Raw genomic sequence first — 16,439 nt, 5'->3', positions numbered from 1 at the left:
CAGCGCAGCCAGTGGTCACTTCTGGTACTGCAGCAGATCGACTTCCTTCTAGATCTTCTTTATAAAAGACAGACAACTTTAAAACTGTTGTCGCAACATCTCAAACTGCAAACAGTTTCAATTTTGACTCTTTCTATTCTTCTTTCTATTCACAGAGGTTTGTTTATCATACTCAAACTTTCTTGGAGCCTAGAAGTCATTTAAAAGACGTTGCATGAACCAGGAAGTAAACCACGGAGCTAGAAAATGTTTTTGCGCGTCCACCAGGTGAATAATTCTCATCGGACTGATGGCGCCGTCACTGTGTTCACGATCTCGTCCTGTTATCAAAGTACTTAATAAAAAAAGTAATAATAATAATAATAATAATCATAATAACTGACACTTTCAAGGCTTCAGAAACGTTAGCTTAGAAGGCTAAACAATGCTAATAGTGTCAGCAGAAGTGTTTTAGTCGTCGCTGTGTTCTCACGTCATTCGCCAGTTTCAGACAACTAGATCTTAATAAATGATTCACCAACGAGAAGCTTTAACAAATAAAATAAAATAAAAAGAGGATCAGATCACAGATACATGGAAGGTGTTGTTCAGGCGCTGTGGCTCTTTTAGCTCGGTTGCGTAGCGGCTGCTGCGTAGCGGAGCGATGTGCTCGAGTGTTAAACTATCTGAAATAAAATAAAGAAAAAGTATTTATCTTATTATTATTATAATTATTAGCATTTAAACAGTCTTTTGTCACTTTTTTAGGGTCATATAAATAAAGTTGTTATTAACTTTAGTTTATTTTTATTCTTATATTGAGACTTACTGTTTTGCATCATTGATTTCTTAATCTGATTAACGGTAACATGATAATTAAAAAGACCTCCAAGCTCAGTGGCTTTAAACGTTTGTGTTGTTTACTGTAAGAAGACAGAAGAACGATGGAGGGAAGCAGCAGGACGGGAAAGAAAAGAGAAATAAAAGAGAAGCTAACAGCCGGCTCGACAGACTTCTCACAGCGGTGAGCACCAGAGAAACTGAGGTATTTTGGATCAATAACACTGTCAAGTACAGAGAAGCATCTGAAAGGTGAATTCTGAAACCCTCCGCTGCACTTGACCAGACTAACTCCACCCACCTGGCACAGACCGAGAGATAAATCAAACCACAGGAACCTTTTTCAGATATTATTGTAGCCCGAATGTCGACGTGTGTGGCCTCTGTGATCACCCAGCTGTCACACTCATCCAGTATTCGTGTGTGTGTGTGTGTGTGTGTGTGTGTGTGTGTGTGTGTGTGTGTGTGTGTTTCCTCCTCAGGTTTCCAGCAGGATAAAGAGAGTCACTCATCGTAGCCGTCAGTCCGTCAGCTGCCGTCCAGGAAACGTCTCTGATCACTGTTTCTGGGTGTTTTCAGTTTCCTGCAGGAAGCAGCGAGCCGGACAAAAGGTGAAGGAAGACGTCTGTTGACCAGACGAGAGACGAGGAGACGATCCAGTGACGGTGGATGAGTGAAAGAAGTTGGGGAAGTTAAAATCAGAATAAAGGTGAGATATCCAGTGATAAAATCCAAAACTCTGACGTTCAAATCAAGTTTCCATCGTTGAGAGAGAGGGGAGTGATGGGAAATCTGGTTCGGGGCGAGAGCTTCACAGGAAACATGCTGGATCCAAACGGACGCTCCTTCCAGCTGCACAGATGGATCATGGGAAACAAAATGATCGGATGTTTGAGCCGACGTCTCCTGCAGAGAGACAGAAGGAAATGTTACAGAGGGACATTCACACCTGCTCCTCTCTGTCCTTTAACTATGTGATATTGTTTTCTATCTTTATTATGTTAAATTAAATCAGGTAATGTTGTTACGTTATATCATATTAACACTGTGTGAACTCTCAGGTCTCTCCAGGTAAATAAACTGTTCACTCCCTCTCGTCTGTCGGAACATCAAAGAGCCACAAACACACACGTTTCCTTAAAAAACACCTGAAAAGCTGCAGGTGAAGCTGGAAGCTGCTGCAGGGCTCACACACACACACACACACACACACACACACACACACACACACACACACACACACACAGACTGGCTCTGTGCGACTCCACTTTAAATCAACAGTCTTATCTCAAAGCTTCTCACACACACACACACACATACACACACACACACACACACACACACACACACACACACACACCCGCAAGGCTTTGTTTGCTCGACCAAGTGTAGACAGCCTTGGCAGCTACTGTTTCAATACACACACACATACTACACACACACTCACACTGAGGGACATCCAGACAGATTGTGTTGTTGTCTTCTTCTATTAATATCATAAATAATAAATTATCTAATAAATATGTGAAAATGATCTAATAACTTCCAAATCTACTGTAGACTTCAGCTCAGCAGTGCGAGTGAACACAACACACGCATCTTTTTATTCTACGAACATATCGATTTGGATTTTCTATGCAGATGAATCCAGTCAAAACCCGGCACTCACTTTGTTCTAACGTGGTTCTGTGTGTGTGTGTGTGTGTGTGTGTGTGTGTGTGTGTGTGTGTGTGTGTGTGTGTGTGTGTGTGTGTGTGTGTGTGTGTGTGTGTGTGTGTGTGTGTGTGTGTGTGTCTGTGTGTGTGTGTGTGTGTGTCAGTTTCTCACCAGCAGTGTTCAGGAGCGTCTTTAGTACGGCGACTCGACCCTGAAACAGGAAACAGAAAACAGTGATTAGAACGACGACCTCGATCTGATCGTCACGCAGACGAACACTGAGAACAAACAAGATTAAACACATCAACTGAGATAAACTCATAAAAAAACAACCAAAAGATTTCAAACGTTCTGACATGTTGTGTGTCACTGAAGGATGGACGGAGCTTCAGCAGCATCAACATCTGCTCCTACATGTTTATCTGACAGCATCTTCACCTCCTTGACACACTTTCAAGATGATGTAATCTTATCACACACACACACACACACACACACACACACACACGTAGATGCAGTGTTGGGGGTTGACACCACAGAAGAAGAGGGTGAAAGGTCTCGACTGATGGAGCTGAAAGCTGCTGCAGAGTTGAATCTCTCTGTCAGATGTAAGAAAACTGGAAATACTCGACTGCAGAAACTTTAAATTGTCCTTCACGTTACTGGAGTACTGTGAGTGTGTACTTGGTTACATTCCATCACTGGCTGATTAAACTGTTGTTTGAGCTGTCGGGTCATTGTGGGAGCGGCGACAGAACAAACATCAGCCTGGAAAATACATTTCTGTTGAGTCACACGGAAACTGATAAGAGACGAAACATCAGTTCAGCGGATGTGAAATAAAGTTGAGCGGTGATGTAAAAGGTCGGACACACACACACACACACAGGTGAGACATCAGAGATAACGAGAGATAAAGACGCAGCGACACAAACGTGAGCAGAAGAAGACGAGTGCAGACATGACGGTGACATTCCTGCCATTCTCCGAGCGCCGGCCTCGCCCTCGCTACGCCGACAAACACAAAACTCCCGTTAGGAAACAGAGGTCGGCTCTTTTCTAGGAACACGACCGAGTGCTGAGTAGAAGATGCTTCAGAGGTCAGAGGTCGTCGGAGGGCTCGTCTTCGTGTCTCAGACAGACTGAGCAGCTTTCCCTCTGAGCTAACGTTAGCTAACAGTTCAAACAGCTGGACTACAGTACCTCCGTCAGTGAGGGCGGAGACTCTGAGACCGCTTTAAACTTCAGCCAGTAAGAAAGTCGCTAACAGGCGGCGTGCACGCTGAGGGTTTGTTTCTTTAGTTCATCAGCCAATGAGGATCTTTCTCTGCTCATTAACATTTCTTCAACAAAACTCCAGACTGCTCCTTTAATCGCACTTTTCTAGGCTCGGAGAAAGTTTCCTGTAAAACCTCAAAAGATTCAGGAAGAAAAATACTTCAGCAACATCTTAATTTCCAACAACAAGCTGCAGCGGCAACCATCTGTTCTGGCTGGTGGACGTGGAACCCGCAAAAAAATAAAATTCCTAAATATCCAACATGTAATTATGGCTGAGGGGTCTGACACGAGCGGGTTTTCCCCGTCGGCAGCCTGTCGAAGGATTCTGAATCGATCGATCTGAGGAAATGTGTCTCTTCTCGTTTTGTGTCCAAATCTTTCTCGGCTCATTTAACTTGTTTTAAGAGAATAAATAAAAAGATGAGGAAACCTAAAGATCACCACACACACTAATACAGATGTATCTCAGCAGCCATGTTCATAAACAGCAGCTCCCTTTAATTATGTAAAAATAAAGCTTTTACCTCCAGAGTCAGTTCATCAGATTACACAGCAGCAAGTTAATTACAGACTGAAGGCTCGTTAAGTTTGTGCTCAACATATAGAGTGATGAGATCCAGGACCGACTCCCCTCCAGCTGCTAACAAACAGGCGACTCTTTACAACTTTACCACTTTATCTCCTGACGGACACTTTTCTGCTGATCAGTGTCGCTGCATGTCAGATCTACAGAGAACGAGACGCAGCGTTCAGATGTACAGACTCGTTCTGTGTTTGAGAAACGACCAGCTCAGTACAAAGATTTACAAGAGAGAGCAGAAGACATCTCTGCCAAACACACCGCTTCAAAAAGTACGAGAGACGTCAAGATGAAGCAAATAAACCCGTCGACAACTGCAACCGGTGACGAGACAAACAAAAAAGGTTGAGCCGGCCGATCGGGAGGGACTGCAGCAGCCGAAGAGGGCGGTGTGTTTACTGGGGAAACTGTTAGTAGCATCAGAGTGGAAGACGGAAAATGTGACGCTACCAACGGACCAGAAGCATGAACCAAGTTTCAGCTGTCAGGCCACCGGTTGGTAATGCTGCTTATTATTCACTGTTGTAAACAGATTAATTAATCGTTCAGTTTCTTTAAAACACGACATGAAGTTCAGGCCAGTGCGAGCTAATCGCTACAAGTATTGCATTTCAGAAAAAAGTGGAAATTACATCCTTTAACGTTAAATCCTTGATCTCGAAATTCATAGTTTGACCAAAATAAATTTTCAATCCAGTTCGCTTTAAGATTAAATTAAACAGAAACTAGATACAGCGTATGTTTGTGTTTAAGTTCTCGCTGGACGAGACACTGAATGAAAACAGGAAACATCAGCTGCTTCTGCTGGGACGAGGTCAAAGGTCACCGACCAGGAGAAAAGATCAAGGACGACACCAGAGAGTTCGTGTCCACGCCCACAAACAACCTGTTATCATGTGACCTAGATTCCACACCTGGATGACACAATAACACCTGAGTCATCACTGAGAGACCAGGAGACCCGACTGAGAGCAGCAGGACCACTGTGTCCTCTGCAAGTGTCTCAGAGACATTTGAGCTCAGCTCGTTCTGTAACGTAAATATTAATGAGCGATCAGTTTACCAGCAGCTCAACACCCCGACAGCCAATCAGAGAGGAGGGGGAGGCGGGGTCCGCCTGCATGTGACGGACAGTGGAGAGAAGGAATGAAGTCGGACTGTTTTCAAAAATACCGAAACTCAAGGCCAGGTTCAACGAGTGTGTGTGTGTGTGTGTGTGTGTGTCTCCGCTGCCTGCAGGCAACACGATCAGTGTAACTACAGAGGAGAGACGTCATTTTCCAACTCTGTTTTACTGTGAAGCTCCAGAACTGTTCTGACTTTATATCCTCAGGAGGAGGAGAGGAGGACTTTATATCCTCAGGAGGAGGAGAGGAGGACTTTATATCCTCAGGAGGAGGAGAGGAGGACTTTATATCCTCAAGAGGAGGAGAGGAGGACTTTATATCCTCAGGAGGAGGAGAGGAGGACTTTATATCCTCAGGAGGAGGCGAGGAGGACTTTATATCCTCAGGAGGAGGAGAGGAGGACTTTATATCATCAGGAGGAGGAGAGGAGGACTTATATCCTCAGGAGGAGGAGAGGAGGACTTTATATCCTCAGGAGGAGGAGAGGAGGACTTTATATCCTCAGGAGGAGGAGAGGAGGACTTCATAAATCCTTAAACCAGACGCTCCTCACATGTGCAGAACTTGCCTTAGAAACATCATGATTTTAAGTTTTCTGCAGTATCACAGTGATCTGGTGATAGTTGTCTGAACATCAACAGGTTCACTGCTAACAGGAAGTGCTAACAGATAATTCTGCAAAGTTTTAATGAAGTTTCAAGGTTTTATTCACTTATTTTAGCAGAATGCTGCAACTCTGTTTTGCTGTGGAGCTCCAGACCTGCTCTGTGGACTAGACGACACTTCATTGACTAGATTTGACTTTTTGAGAGAACTGCTCCTCTAAAGTTTCTCCCACACTTCACAACAGATGTTTACAGATGTTATCAGGAGAACCCGGTCATGAACGTCTCGAGGTTTCCTCGTCATGTTTGCTGCAGGTGGTTTTATTGTGTTTCTGCACCTGCCTCTTCATACAGGCTGCTGTTGATTATCAGAGGACGAGATCTTTATTTTGATCTCTGAACACATGTCTGTGTCTCTCTCTCTCATGCCTCCACACAACAGGTGTGTTATGTTACCTGCAGAGAACCGGTTCTGGTGTGAGACCTTCAGGACGAGGACATTGTTGTGCAGTGAGGTCATTTTTCCTTTTAAAGACGTGTTTCAGATCGGTTTCAGCAATGAGTTACAGGATTAATTGTGTTCCCACACACACACACACACACACACACTCAGTCAAACCCTCCTAAAATGACAGAACACGATTCACTCCAGTGGGCGTGAAGTAAACGCGTTATCTACTGTCATATGAGCGGCTATGAAAATAATCCAGTCGCTCATCTTTGGTGGAACTACAGATAGCTGCCGACGTGTGCAGGACAAAACAAAGCAAAACTGACCTTCTATCTTTAGAGCAGCTGAAAATAACTATTGTTCAATCATATTTAATCACTACTGAAAATCTGATCCTGTTGACATGCTTTAAAAACACTCATGGAAAGAGAAGTTTCTCAGTTTCTCAGTGGTTTCACGTGTTGTGTTTTGCTTTTAGGCCTTCAGGTGCTCGCAGTGAAGGAGATTACAGCGTCATGTTCACTCAGTCACTGCAGAGCGCAGGAGGAGATTATAATTAACGGCTGTCTAAGTCCAAATCTTTTTCTGTCTGAACTTCATCCATTCTCAGACAAAACAAATGTTAAATTAGGACTTGAAATGAGTCGGACTGAAACCTTCAGATCTCCTCAACATGATGATGTTTGACACGGATTCTGCTGACTGACAGAACCGAGCAGGAAGAACACAACAGATACCGGACGGTCAGGCGTCAGGCTGCTGTCAGCACCCTTAATGGATCTCTCTCTGACGCCGGACGTCTGAGTGTGTTTGTGTGTGTCTGTGTGTGTGCAGGGTGTTGCATATAAACATCTTGACGTCTGCAGAGGAGGTCGGTCAGAGTTACAGCTCGCCTTTTTTATCCTTCCATCTAGCCACAGACTCAAGACGCAGCTCAGTTTCTGTTTCTGCAGACATCCTCGCAGCATCTAATCTCCTCTAAATATCTCAAGTTGAACCTCAAACCGTCGCCCTCAGCCACCAAAGAGACAGAACTCAGTCTGAGACTCCGTCGATAACACAGAACAAAGAGCTGCTGTCATCACTGTTGACACGTCTAACAGTGATGCAGTTAAAATGACAGAGGGGCAGACGAGTCAGTCATCCTGAGGCCCCGGGGCCCCGAGAGGGCCTCTACACCTGAACACCACCTCTACCTGAAGCATCAGGTCATCATCCGGCTGCAACAGCTCCGCCTGACTGACAGCTAAAGTCAGAGGGGGGAGGGGCGGGATGTCTGGTGATCTACACTCCAGACGACCCCTGAACATCGTCAGACCAGAGAAAAGAAGCCGTTTGTCAAGTGTTTGAATGTATAACGTGGATATGGACTCAGGGAAGCTGCTGAGTTAAGAGGAAGCTGCTGAGCATGAATTAAAAGAAAACAGGAAGTAAGAGAAACACGGCGATGGACAAACATCTCTGGATCATCAGAGCTGCAAACTCTCAAGTTGCCAAAGTCAGGAATGTGTCGGGCTGTCAGCGCTGCACTGTCACTGACTCATCTGTTGGTTCTTTGTTTCAGGACGCCGGCTTCCTGCTGTGATCCACGGTGTGTTGAAACTGACAGGATGTGGTGCAGGATTGCATCGCCGCGGCTGATTGGGAAGAACGTGTCGTTCAGGTGTGAGGAGAAGTGATCTGCTGCAGCTCGCCTGTCGCTTCATCAGGAATCACCTTTCATCATTTACCTTCACGAGAGTTTCACGTTTGACACAACTGAGTCGAATTCTTTCAGTGCCGAGACTGAAATATGAGATGTTCCGTGTGTGTGTGTGTGTGTGTGTGTGTGTGTGTGTGTGTGTGTGTGTGTGTGTGTGTGTGTGTGTGTGTGTGTGTGTGTGGGATGGTTTTGGTTTCGAGTCTGGTGAATAAAATAAACATTCACTCATCATAACATTTTAAACCAACATCTACAACAAGTCCTTCTAGTACGGAGGAGAATCTACACTTTCCTGACAGCTGATCCATCTGCTGATGAAGATCGTGAAATATGACCGACCGCTGCAGAACAACTACAGAAGGATGAAGTGAGATCGTTTCATCAGATCTACAGAAGGAGAGCTCAGAGATTACGTTTGGACAAGTTAGGTATCTTACAGCTGATCTGGCTGTTTGTGGTGAATAAACAGAAATTCTGAAGAATTTCGACAGGCGACCAAATGAAACGCAGCGTTACCTCGAGGAAACTGGAGGATTCTTCACGCTGATTTTAGACATTTTGGTGCCGAAGTCTAATATGTTGAATCTTCTACTAGTTCCTAAGGACCACATCCACTCTTCCTCTCTCCTGTCAGTCTGAACCTGCAGGAGTGGATTCTCTTCCACGAGTCAGAAAAAAGCTTTTCTGAAGGTGGAAATGTTGAAAACAACGGCACCAATGTGACAGTTACAGTTACAACACTGTGTGTGTGTGTGTGTGTGTGTGTGTGTGTGTGTGTGTACGTTAGCCTAACATGTTGCAAGATGTCAAGGTGTGAGAGGAATGAAAAGAATTTCCTCGAAGGTCATGAAATGGCAGACATGTTACATACAGACACAAAAGAGGAATGATAGTGTACGAGACACACACACACACACACACACACACACACACACACACACAACCAGAAGACTTCCTCTATCCTTGGACAAAAGTATGTGGACACCTCCTAAATCTGAGATCTCTGATCTGATTTTTACATGATCACGTTCTTCCAACTGTGTAAAAAGTTTGTTTTTGTCTCTTTCCAGCTCAAACACGATAAAGCAGCTAAAAAAAGAAACAGTTTTATCTCATAAACACGGTGAAATGCTGGCCAAGTATGTGCGAGTGTCCACATACATTTGGCCATGTGGCAGGGCTGCGAAATACTGGAGAAAAACCTGCCACTGCATTATCTTGTTATCTGCAATATACATCACAACCCTGCACACCACAACCGGGATCCTCCTGATCGATGCACATCGAGACTCACTGAGAAGTTCTGAGCACTTACGGTACTTTCTGTCGGCACCAAATGATTAGACCGATGGCGGCACCGAGAGCGATGAGGACGGCGATGACGATTCCAGCGATGGCTCCGTCTGAGAGTCCTTCATCCAGAGCGCCTTCCTCTGTCAACCACAACAACAACAAGATTTAGAATAATTCAAAGTCCCGACCCGCCTGGAAACTGCAGACACTCTCAGAACAATGTACATATTTATGTTATTTCAGTGGTTTTTTGCTCTTCATGTGTCAGAGCTGAAACCACTGAGCTGTGGTGAAAACATGAGTCATAGGTTTGGTGAGTAACTTCTGTGGAAGTGACAGACAATTTCACACCCGCATAAACACATAAACATACGTTTGACTGTAAAGATTTCTCAGAAGTGAACGTCCACATTCCTCATGATCTAATCACCTCCGCTGCCCGTGACACCGAAAATAAAACTGAGTCACAGAGACTGAAGTCATGTAATAAGTAAAATAATGTGTTCATATCATTACTGGATTTTCTTAAACTCTCAGTCTTGCAGTGATGATTGCAGTCGGTTCTGTCTGCTCACGCCTGCAGCCGACATCTTACCTTTGACAGACAGGAAGTGGGAGGCAGAGGTCGTCTTGCCAGTGACGGCGTTGTACGCCTCGCACATGTACGTTCCAGAGTTCCTGTATGTGGGATCCTTGATGGGGAACTCAGCCGTTTTGATGTCCACCACTGTTCCGTTAAACTTCCAGGTGAAGTTGGCGGGAGGGACGGAGGCAGCGGCGCACTTCAGCGTCACGTCGTCGTGGACTTCTATGGCCTCGGGGCCCGTCACCGTCGCCGGCTCAGGACCGTCTGCAGATAGAAACAGAGAGACGACAGTTTATCACTCTGATATCTGACAGTCAACGATCTCACACGCAATCAATGAACGTCTGTTTACCTAATAATTGTCTCATCATGCGTGTGTTTTATTTGAGTTTAAAGACACTTTATTGTCTTCTGAATGAGTCCTATAAAATAAATCAGTGCCAGAACAAATACACCCTCGTAAAACCATAAACTGGTTGCAGCGGGAACACAAACACTCACAGTTGACCACCATCTTGTAGGCGGCCTGTTCTTTGTTGACCGGGTTGCTGAGCTGACACACGAACTCTCCGTTGTCCTCCTTCTGCAGCGTGCTGATCATCACGGAGCTCCGGTCGGCGGCGAACACCACGCGGGCGCCGGCAGCCAGAGGGTTCCCGTCCTTCAGCCAGGTCGTGGTCTGCACGCTGCCGGCCGTCGCCATGCAGCTGATGTTGGCGGAGCTGTTGCCGGCGATGAGGGTCTCGGTCGGGCCGGTGACTTTAACACCGGTGATCGGGTCTGCAAACGTTCAGGGGAAAAGAAAGAGGTCAATCTCCTGAAACACAGGATCCAACATCTCCCATCATGCAACTGGGTAGAGTCTATAACCAGAGGCCTGTGACATCAGAGGCTTCAGACTGAAGAGGACCAGAAACCCCAGAAATAACAGAGGGAAATTATCTTTCTTATACCAAAACATGCCACTGATAGAAAGATGTGGTGCTTTTTCAAAGACAGCTGATTCTTAAGAACATTCAGATATTTGAACTGGAAGGTAAAAGAAATATGAAAATATCCTGAACTAATAAAACTCAAAGTCAAATCACACAACAAATAAAACAGACTCGTCGGCTCTGACAGCAAGAGAGGAAACAAATAATAATATGAAATCGATGGATGATGACTTTCTGCTGATTGAATCAAGAATCTACTTTAAAAGTAAACAAATGTTTTGATTCGCCAAAATAAAACGTTCATGTCGTCTGTAAACTGCTGCTGCATCCAGAGCCGCAAACACAGAAACTCCTCAGGGCAAAATGTGAAACCATCCTCCCACCTGGCAGGTTTCAGTCAGACAAACACACACACACACACACACACACACACACACACACACACAAGCACACACACATACACGTAACCCACATCCTCCAAACAAGCAGAAAATTCCTGTGCAGTTACGAGCAGCGCAGCTTTGTGTTCTGTGTTACACAACGTTTCTACGTTAGCTTGGCAACCCGACATGACAGGACACATTAAAGGAACAGTTCAACCTAAAATGTAAATTCAGTAAAACCTCGAGCTTTTAGCTTCACGGCTACAGTGAAGTGTTCAGAAAATAACAGGTTTAATTAACATCCACTGTGATCAGAGCAGACGAGCTGTATGGAGACATCTGATGTTTTAAATCAAGTCTCCAGAACTGTTCTGTGGACTACGACACGTCACCTGACTTTATATCCTCAGGAGGAGGAGAGGAGGACTTTATATCCTCAGGAGGAGGAGAGGAGGACTTTATATCATCAGGAGGAGGAGAGGAGGACTTTATATCATCAGGAGGAGGAGAGGAGGACTTTATATCATCAGGAGGAGGAGAGGAGGACTTTATATCCTCAGGAGGAGGAGAGGAGGACTTTATATCCTCAGGAGGAGGAGAGGAGGACTTTATATCCCCAGGAGGAGGGGAGGAGGACTTTATATCATCAGGAGGAGGAGAGGAGGACTTTATATCATCAGGAGGAGGAGAGGAGGACTTTATATCCTCAGGAGGAGGGGAGGGGAGAACGTGGTTAACACTCACCCATCACAGCGAAGGAGACGACCGGAGAGGAGACGGTGAGCAGGGTTTTGGCGTTAGCCGCCCTGCATGTGTATTCTCCCATTGTCTTCCCAAATTTGTGTTTCTCAATTGTCGCCAGAGTCAGAACGGGACCGCCGGCCTCCATCATCGTGTTGTTGTGGTACCAGACGAAGGTGGCGGGCGGGCTGGAGCGGGCCGCACACGACAGGCTGAAGTTGGACCCGGCTCGGAGGTACGGGGGAGGGCTCGGAGGAGTGATGGCGACTGCTTCTGGTCCGTCTGCAGAGGAAGAAACAAGCGTTAGTATCTGCGGACGAGTCCGCCTGAAGACTTAACGTGACCTGAACATCGAGTTTCTACTTAACAGTCAAAATCGTTCAGTCTTTTTCTCACATTTAACAAATAAACAATTTTTTTACATGATTTAAAATCCTTCCAAAGAGGCAAAATATTGGAAAACATCATCATCATCATTCATCCAGTAATGGAATGTAACTGAGTACTCAAGCAACTGTTAAGGCTAATTGCTGCTAAATTTAGCTGCCGTTAGCTAGTTAGCACAGCTAGCCATGCAGCTAGCAGCCCTGTAACATTACAACAGACAAACAGGCCAGAGCTAGCAGGTTAACTAACATTTTACTCAAACGTTGCACCTTTGAGCAGTTTTGAGCTACTCAGAGACAAACATTGCACTTTTTACTCCACTACACTTATTAAATGAGTTTAGTTGCTTAGCAGATTCTGGCTGCATCAGAGACAAAACAGAACAACAGTACTCTGATACTGAGGTACAGTCAATATCAGACTTTTACTCAAGTTCTATTCATATGTGTCAAATGGCTCATATATAATATCTTTACTTATACTGGAGTATGACTCCTGGATACTTTCTACAACACTGGTGTGTTTAACGTGAAGCCGCCCTGAGCTGCAGCTGTGAGTCTGGATTAATTGATAACTGAGTTCAGCAGCGGTCGGCTTGGTTTCACTGCCTCTCAGGTGAGTCATGAGGAGGAGAGGGAGTGTGGGCTGCTGTGTACACAGTGTGGTGTGAGTGCAAACACACACTGCAGGAGTCACATGACCACAGACCGCTCAGCTACACCTGAGTGTTTCAGGAATCTGACTTAAAGTCTTTACAGAAAAGCCAAAGTGAGTCAGGAGACGATGTGACTCGGAGAAAGAAACACGGTGAAGCGTCTCCGACAGACGAGCTGCTGAGGAGGCGACAGACTGACTCATGTGTGACCTTTGTTGTCCGACAGGTGTGGAGCTCATTAAATAAAACAGCCATTCAGAGTTAGAGCGTAAAGAAATCTGTCACGAAGCTGGAAGGTTCTGCTGCAGTAAAGAAAGGTCATGAGTAATGAGATGAACTGTGACATTAAACAGGACCTGCCCAGGAAGTAATCATTAAAGTAATTAGTGACTAAGATACATGTTGTGTTTTTGTGCAGGACGTGAACTCCTCTGTCCACGACAGACACGCCCACTTTTACACAACAGTACGGTGGCTGAGGAGGCACAAAACCACAACAACAAATTCAAAATGTAATTAAAAAGTCAGTTTCAGTTTCAGTAAAAATCAGTTTCAGCCTCTGAGCCACAACGATGAATGAAAATGTCCCTGATAAAAAAAGTAATTATCTGAAAATACAAATAAATGAAGATGTTTTAGTAACTATTGATCAGAATAAGGAGCAGAAACAGATATTCTGCCTCGTGAGATCGTCCGGGTGGTTTCATGGGAAGTTTTTAAGAAAGAGAATTTAGACAAACTCTCCTCAGCAGGTCGTGTTGGTCCAATCAATCTCGTCTTTGACATTTGGTTGTCAAGGTTTTTTGGATTTTCACTTTCAGTTCTTGTTACGGTTTGATGAGGTTCAGTTTCAGTTTCAGTCAGAAGTGAAGAGAAACTCAGGAAGTAAGACGGCGTGTGAACCGCAGTACTCACAGTAGACGGTCATGTTGAAGGCGGCGCTCTTCTCCGTCTCCAGCTTGTTGGCAGCTGTGCAGACGATCGGACCGACCAGGTCCGTCCTCAGAACACCTGCGATGGTCAACGTACTGGACTTTTCCTCCTGAGATTCCATCCAAAGCACAGAATACATAACATTTACATTAATGAACAGAATTAACGCAATTAAAAAAAAACACATTTTAATGAATACTTAAAGGTTTGTTTTCAGTGAGTCTCATCAGAACTCGTCGTGTGTCGTGTGTTCCTGTTTCTGTGTCAATGGAAAGATTCTATCACACTAACTTGCATATCAGCGTCATGAAAGCAAAACTATTTTCATAATGTTCATGCAAAGTCTACATGATTTAAAAAACTGAGCTGGCAAATGAATGATTGAAAGCTGAAGATCAGGAATGAATGAATGAATGAATGAATCTATTTAAATGCATAAATCTAGTATTAATAATAAACAGATCAATGAGCCGACCTCTTTGAGCGTGATCCGCTTGCCGTCAGCCACGATGGGCGCGGTGCCGTTGGTCCAGGTGAACTTGAGGAAGGAGCCTTTAGCAGAGCAGGTCAGAATCACGGTGCTGTTGTGCTCGATGGCCTCGGGCATGTTGGACTTGATGACGACGTCAGACACCGGCTCTGCAGGGAGAACGAGGGGGGAAGTTTTTAACACAAAGAACAAAATGAATGAACGGTTGGATGATTTGAATGTGGGAGAAAGAAATGAGGTTGTTATTGTTCCTCATCCAGAAACACTAAGACACTGAGATCCATTCATCACCAGGATTCATAATAAAGAAGGATATTTACATTCTCTTGTTTTATGTGACCAAATATTTGCTATAAAATGACCAAAACAAATTCTCAAAAGCTACTTATTAATTTATTTCGCTCCAATAATATATTAATTGACAAACTGCTGCAGCTCAAGTTGTGTAGAAATACATATTATATATATTATATGTTGTCATAATTCAGCGTTATCAAGAAAATGAGCGTGCAAACTAAAAAACATGTCTGATTTCTCCCACAATGCAATGCAAAAATGACATGGGGCTGAGACAAACTAGGTCTATGGTGCAAAACTCGTATGAAGTGTAAACACACTCTTTGCTTCTTAGGAACCGAAAACAAAACCTGAGTTTTAGTCTTTAGTTTATTCTTTAATATAAAACTGAGTTCAACCACAGAAACAAAGCAATCATTCAGTTATTCAGCAGACAAAAGAACAAAAAACACAAACTGAGAAGTCAAAAGTCAAATCTGAATGACTCCTCAGGTATTTCAGGGTGGATTCTTTCATCAGGATTAAAGGTGAATAAACTTTTGTAAAAGAAATGAGCCGTTAAGGTTATCACGATTAAAACATGGGGGTGGATAATTCCTGGAGCAGCTCGCCTCAGGGCCGACCGCGCTCTTAAATCCACGTGTTTGAATGGAGTGAATGAAGATGGCAGAGAGATCGCAGCGACTCAACCTGCTGGACTCGTTCTCAGTAATCCTGCAGCTCCGTTTCTAAATGTGCCGTCTGTTTATTGATGATTGGGCAACTGTAGGTGTGTGAGAACAATGTGAAGGAGTGGTAACCCGTTCTTACTGCAGAGCAGCAGACAAGAGTTCAACCAGTAACTTCAAACACAACCTCTTTAAAAGATCGTTTTCCTCAAATAAACTTTGTTCAACCCAACTGAGCTGCAGGGGCGAGAAGGATCCACTCTGGTAAAAAGAAACGTACTGATCGACAGCTTCTTTACTCCAGTAAAGTCATAGATTAATAGATAGATGTTCTCAGAGGATCAGAGTAAAAAGTCTCCCTCTGAAGGACATTTGTGCTCAAAGCTAACTGAAGCTCACGTCATATTAATAGAATTCAAAGACTATTAAAGTTAAAGGTAGAATCAGTAGGATTTGTCCCAGCTGTTCCTGAACGCACCACAAAGACAGTTGATTGTTGAGTCTCTCAGCGATGTAGGATGATTTATTTACTGTGCAGAGCTGAGAGAAGCCGCAACCATCAGCCACTTAGTAGAATGATAGAAAACACCTGCTTTTTTAGCATTTTTCTCTGACATCTCATACTGACGTGTTTCGGGTTGTTTAAACTGAGATAATCCGACAAACTGGAGCTGCAGATTTAGTCATTGTTCTCCACGGGTTCAAACAAGAGTCCTTGATTTTGCAAAAGTCAACAGGCCACAGTAACCACAGGGTGTGTGTGTGTGTGTGTGTGTTTCAAAACTCTGATACTCGACAGTATGACACCATTAACAACCAGCTGACTAACGAGTCACTTACAGTATCTGTG

The 16,439-nt window shown here is 44.4% G+C and overlaps 1 protein-coding gene across 1 annotated transcript in view; it reads right to left on the bottom strand.

Annotated features, from left to right (window-relative positions):
• Positions 1 to 1,495: 1,495 nt before the first annotated feature.
• si:ch211-264f5.6 (carcinoembryonic antigen-related cell adhesion molecule 5) overlaps positions 1,496 to 16,439 on the bottom strand; it is a 17,223-nt gene continuing 2,279 nt past the window's right edge. Inside the window, exons 3-10 of the mRNA XM_037093866.1 lie at positions 14,610 to 14,773; positions 14,117 to 14,243; positions 12,163 to 12,441; positions 10,602 to 10,880; positions 10,110 to 10,364; positions 9,537 to 9,654; positions 2,647 to 2,686; positions 1,496 to 1,725 (exon numbers count right to left, since the gene is read on the bottom strand). Coding sequence (XP_036949761.1) covers positions 2,668 to 2,686; positions 9,537 to 9,654; positions 10,110 to 10,364; positions 10,602 to 10,880; positions 12,163 to 12,441; positions 14,117 to 14,243; positions 14,610 to 14,773 — 1,241 coding nt within the window. The 3' untranslated portion in view covers positions 1,496 to 1,725; positions 2,647 to 2,667. The remainder of the gene's footprint in view (positions 1,726 to 2,646; positions 2,687 to 9,536; positions 9,655 to 10,109; positions 10,365 to 10,601; positions 10,881 to 12,162; positions 12,442 to 14,116; positions 14,244 to 14,609; positions 14,774 to 16,439) is intronic.

This window comes from Acanthopagrus latus, chromosome 3 (assembly GCF_904848185.1).
Source record: "Acanthopagrus latus isolate v.2019 chromosome 3, fAcaLat1.1, whole genome shotgun sequence".
In the NCBI taxonomy this organism is placed as follows: domain Eukaryota; kingdom Metazoa; phylum Chordata; class Actinopteri; order Spariformes; family Sparidae; genus Acanthopagrus; species Acanthopagrus latus.
The sequence above is the reverse complement of the archived record's forward strand: the minus strand, read 5'-3'. Positions and strand labels throughout refer to the sequence as shown.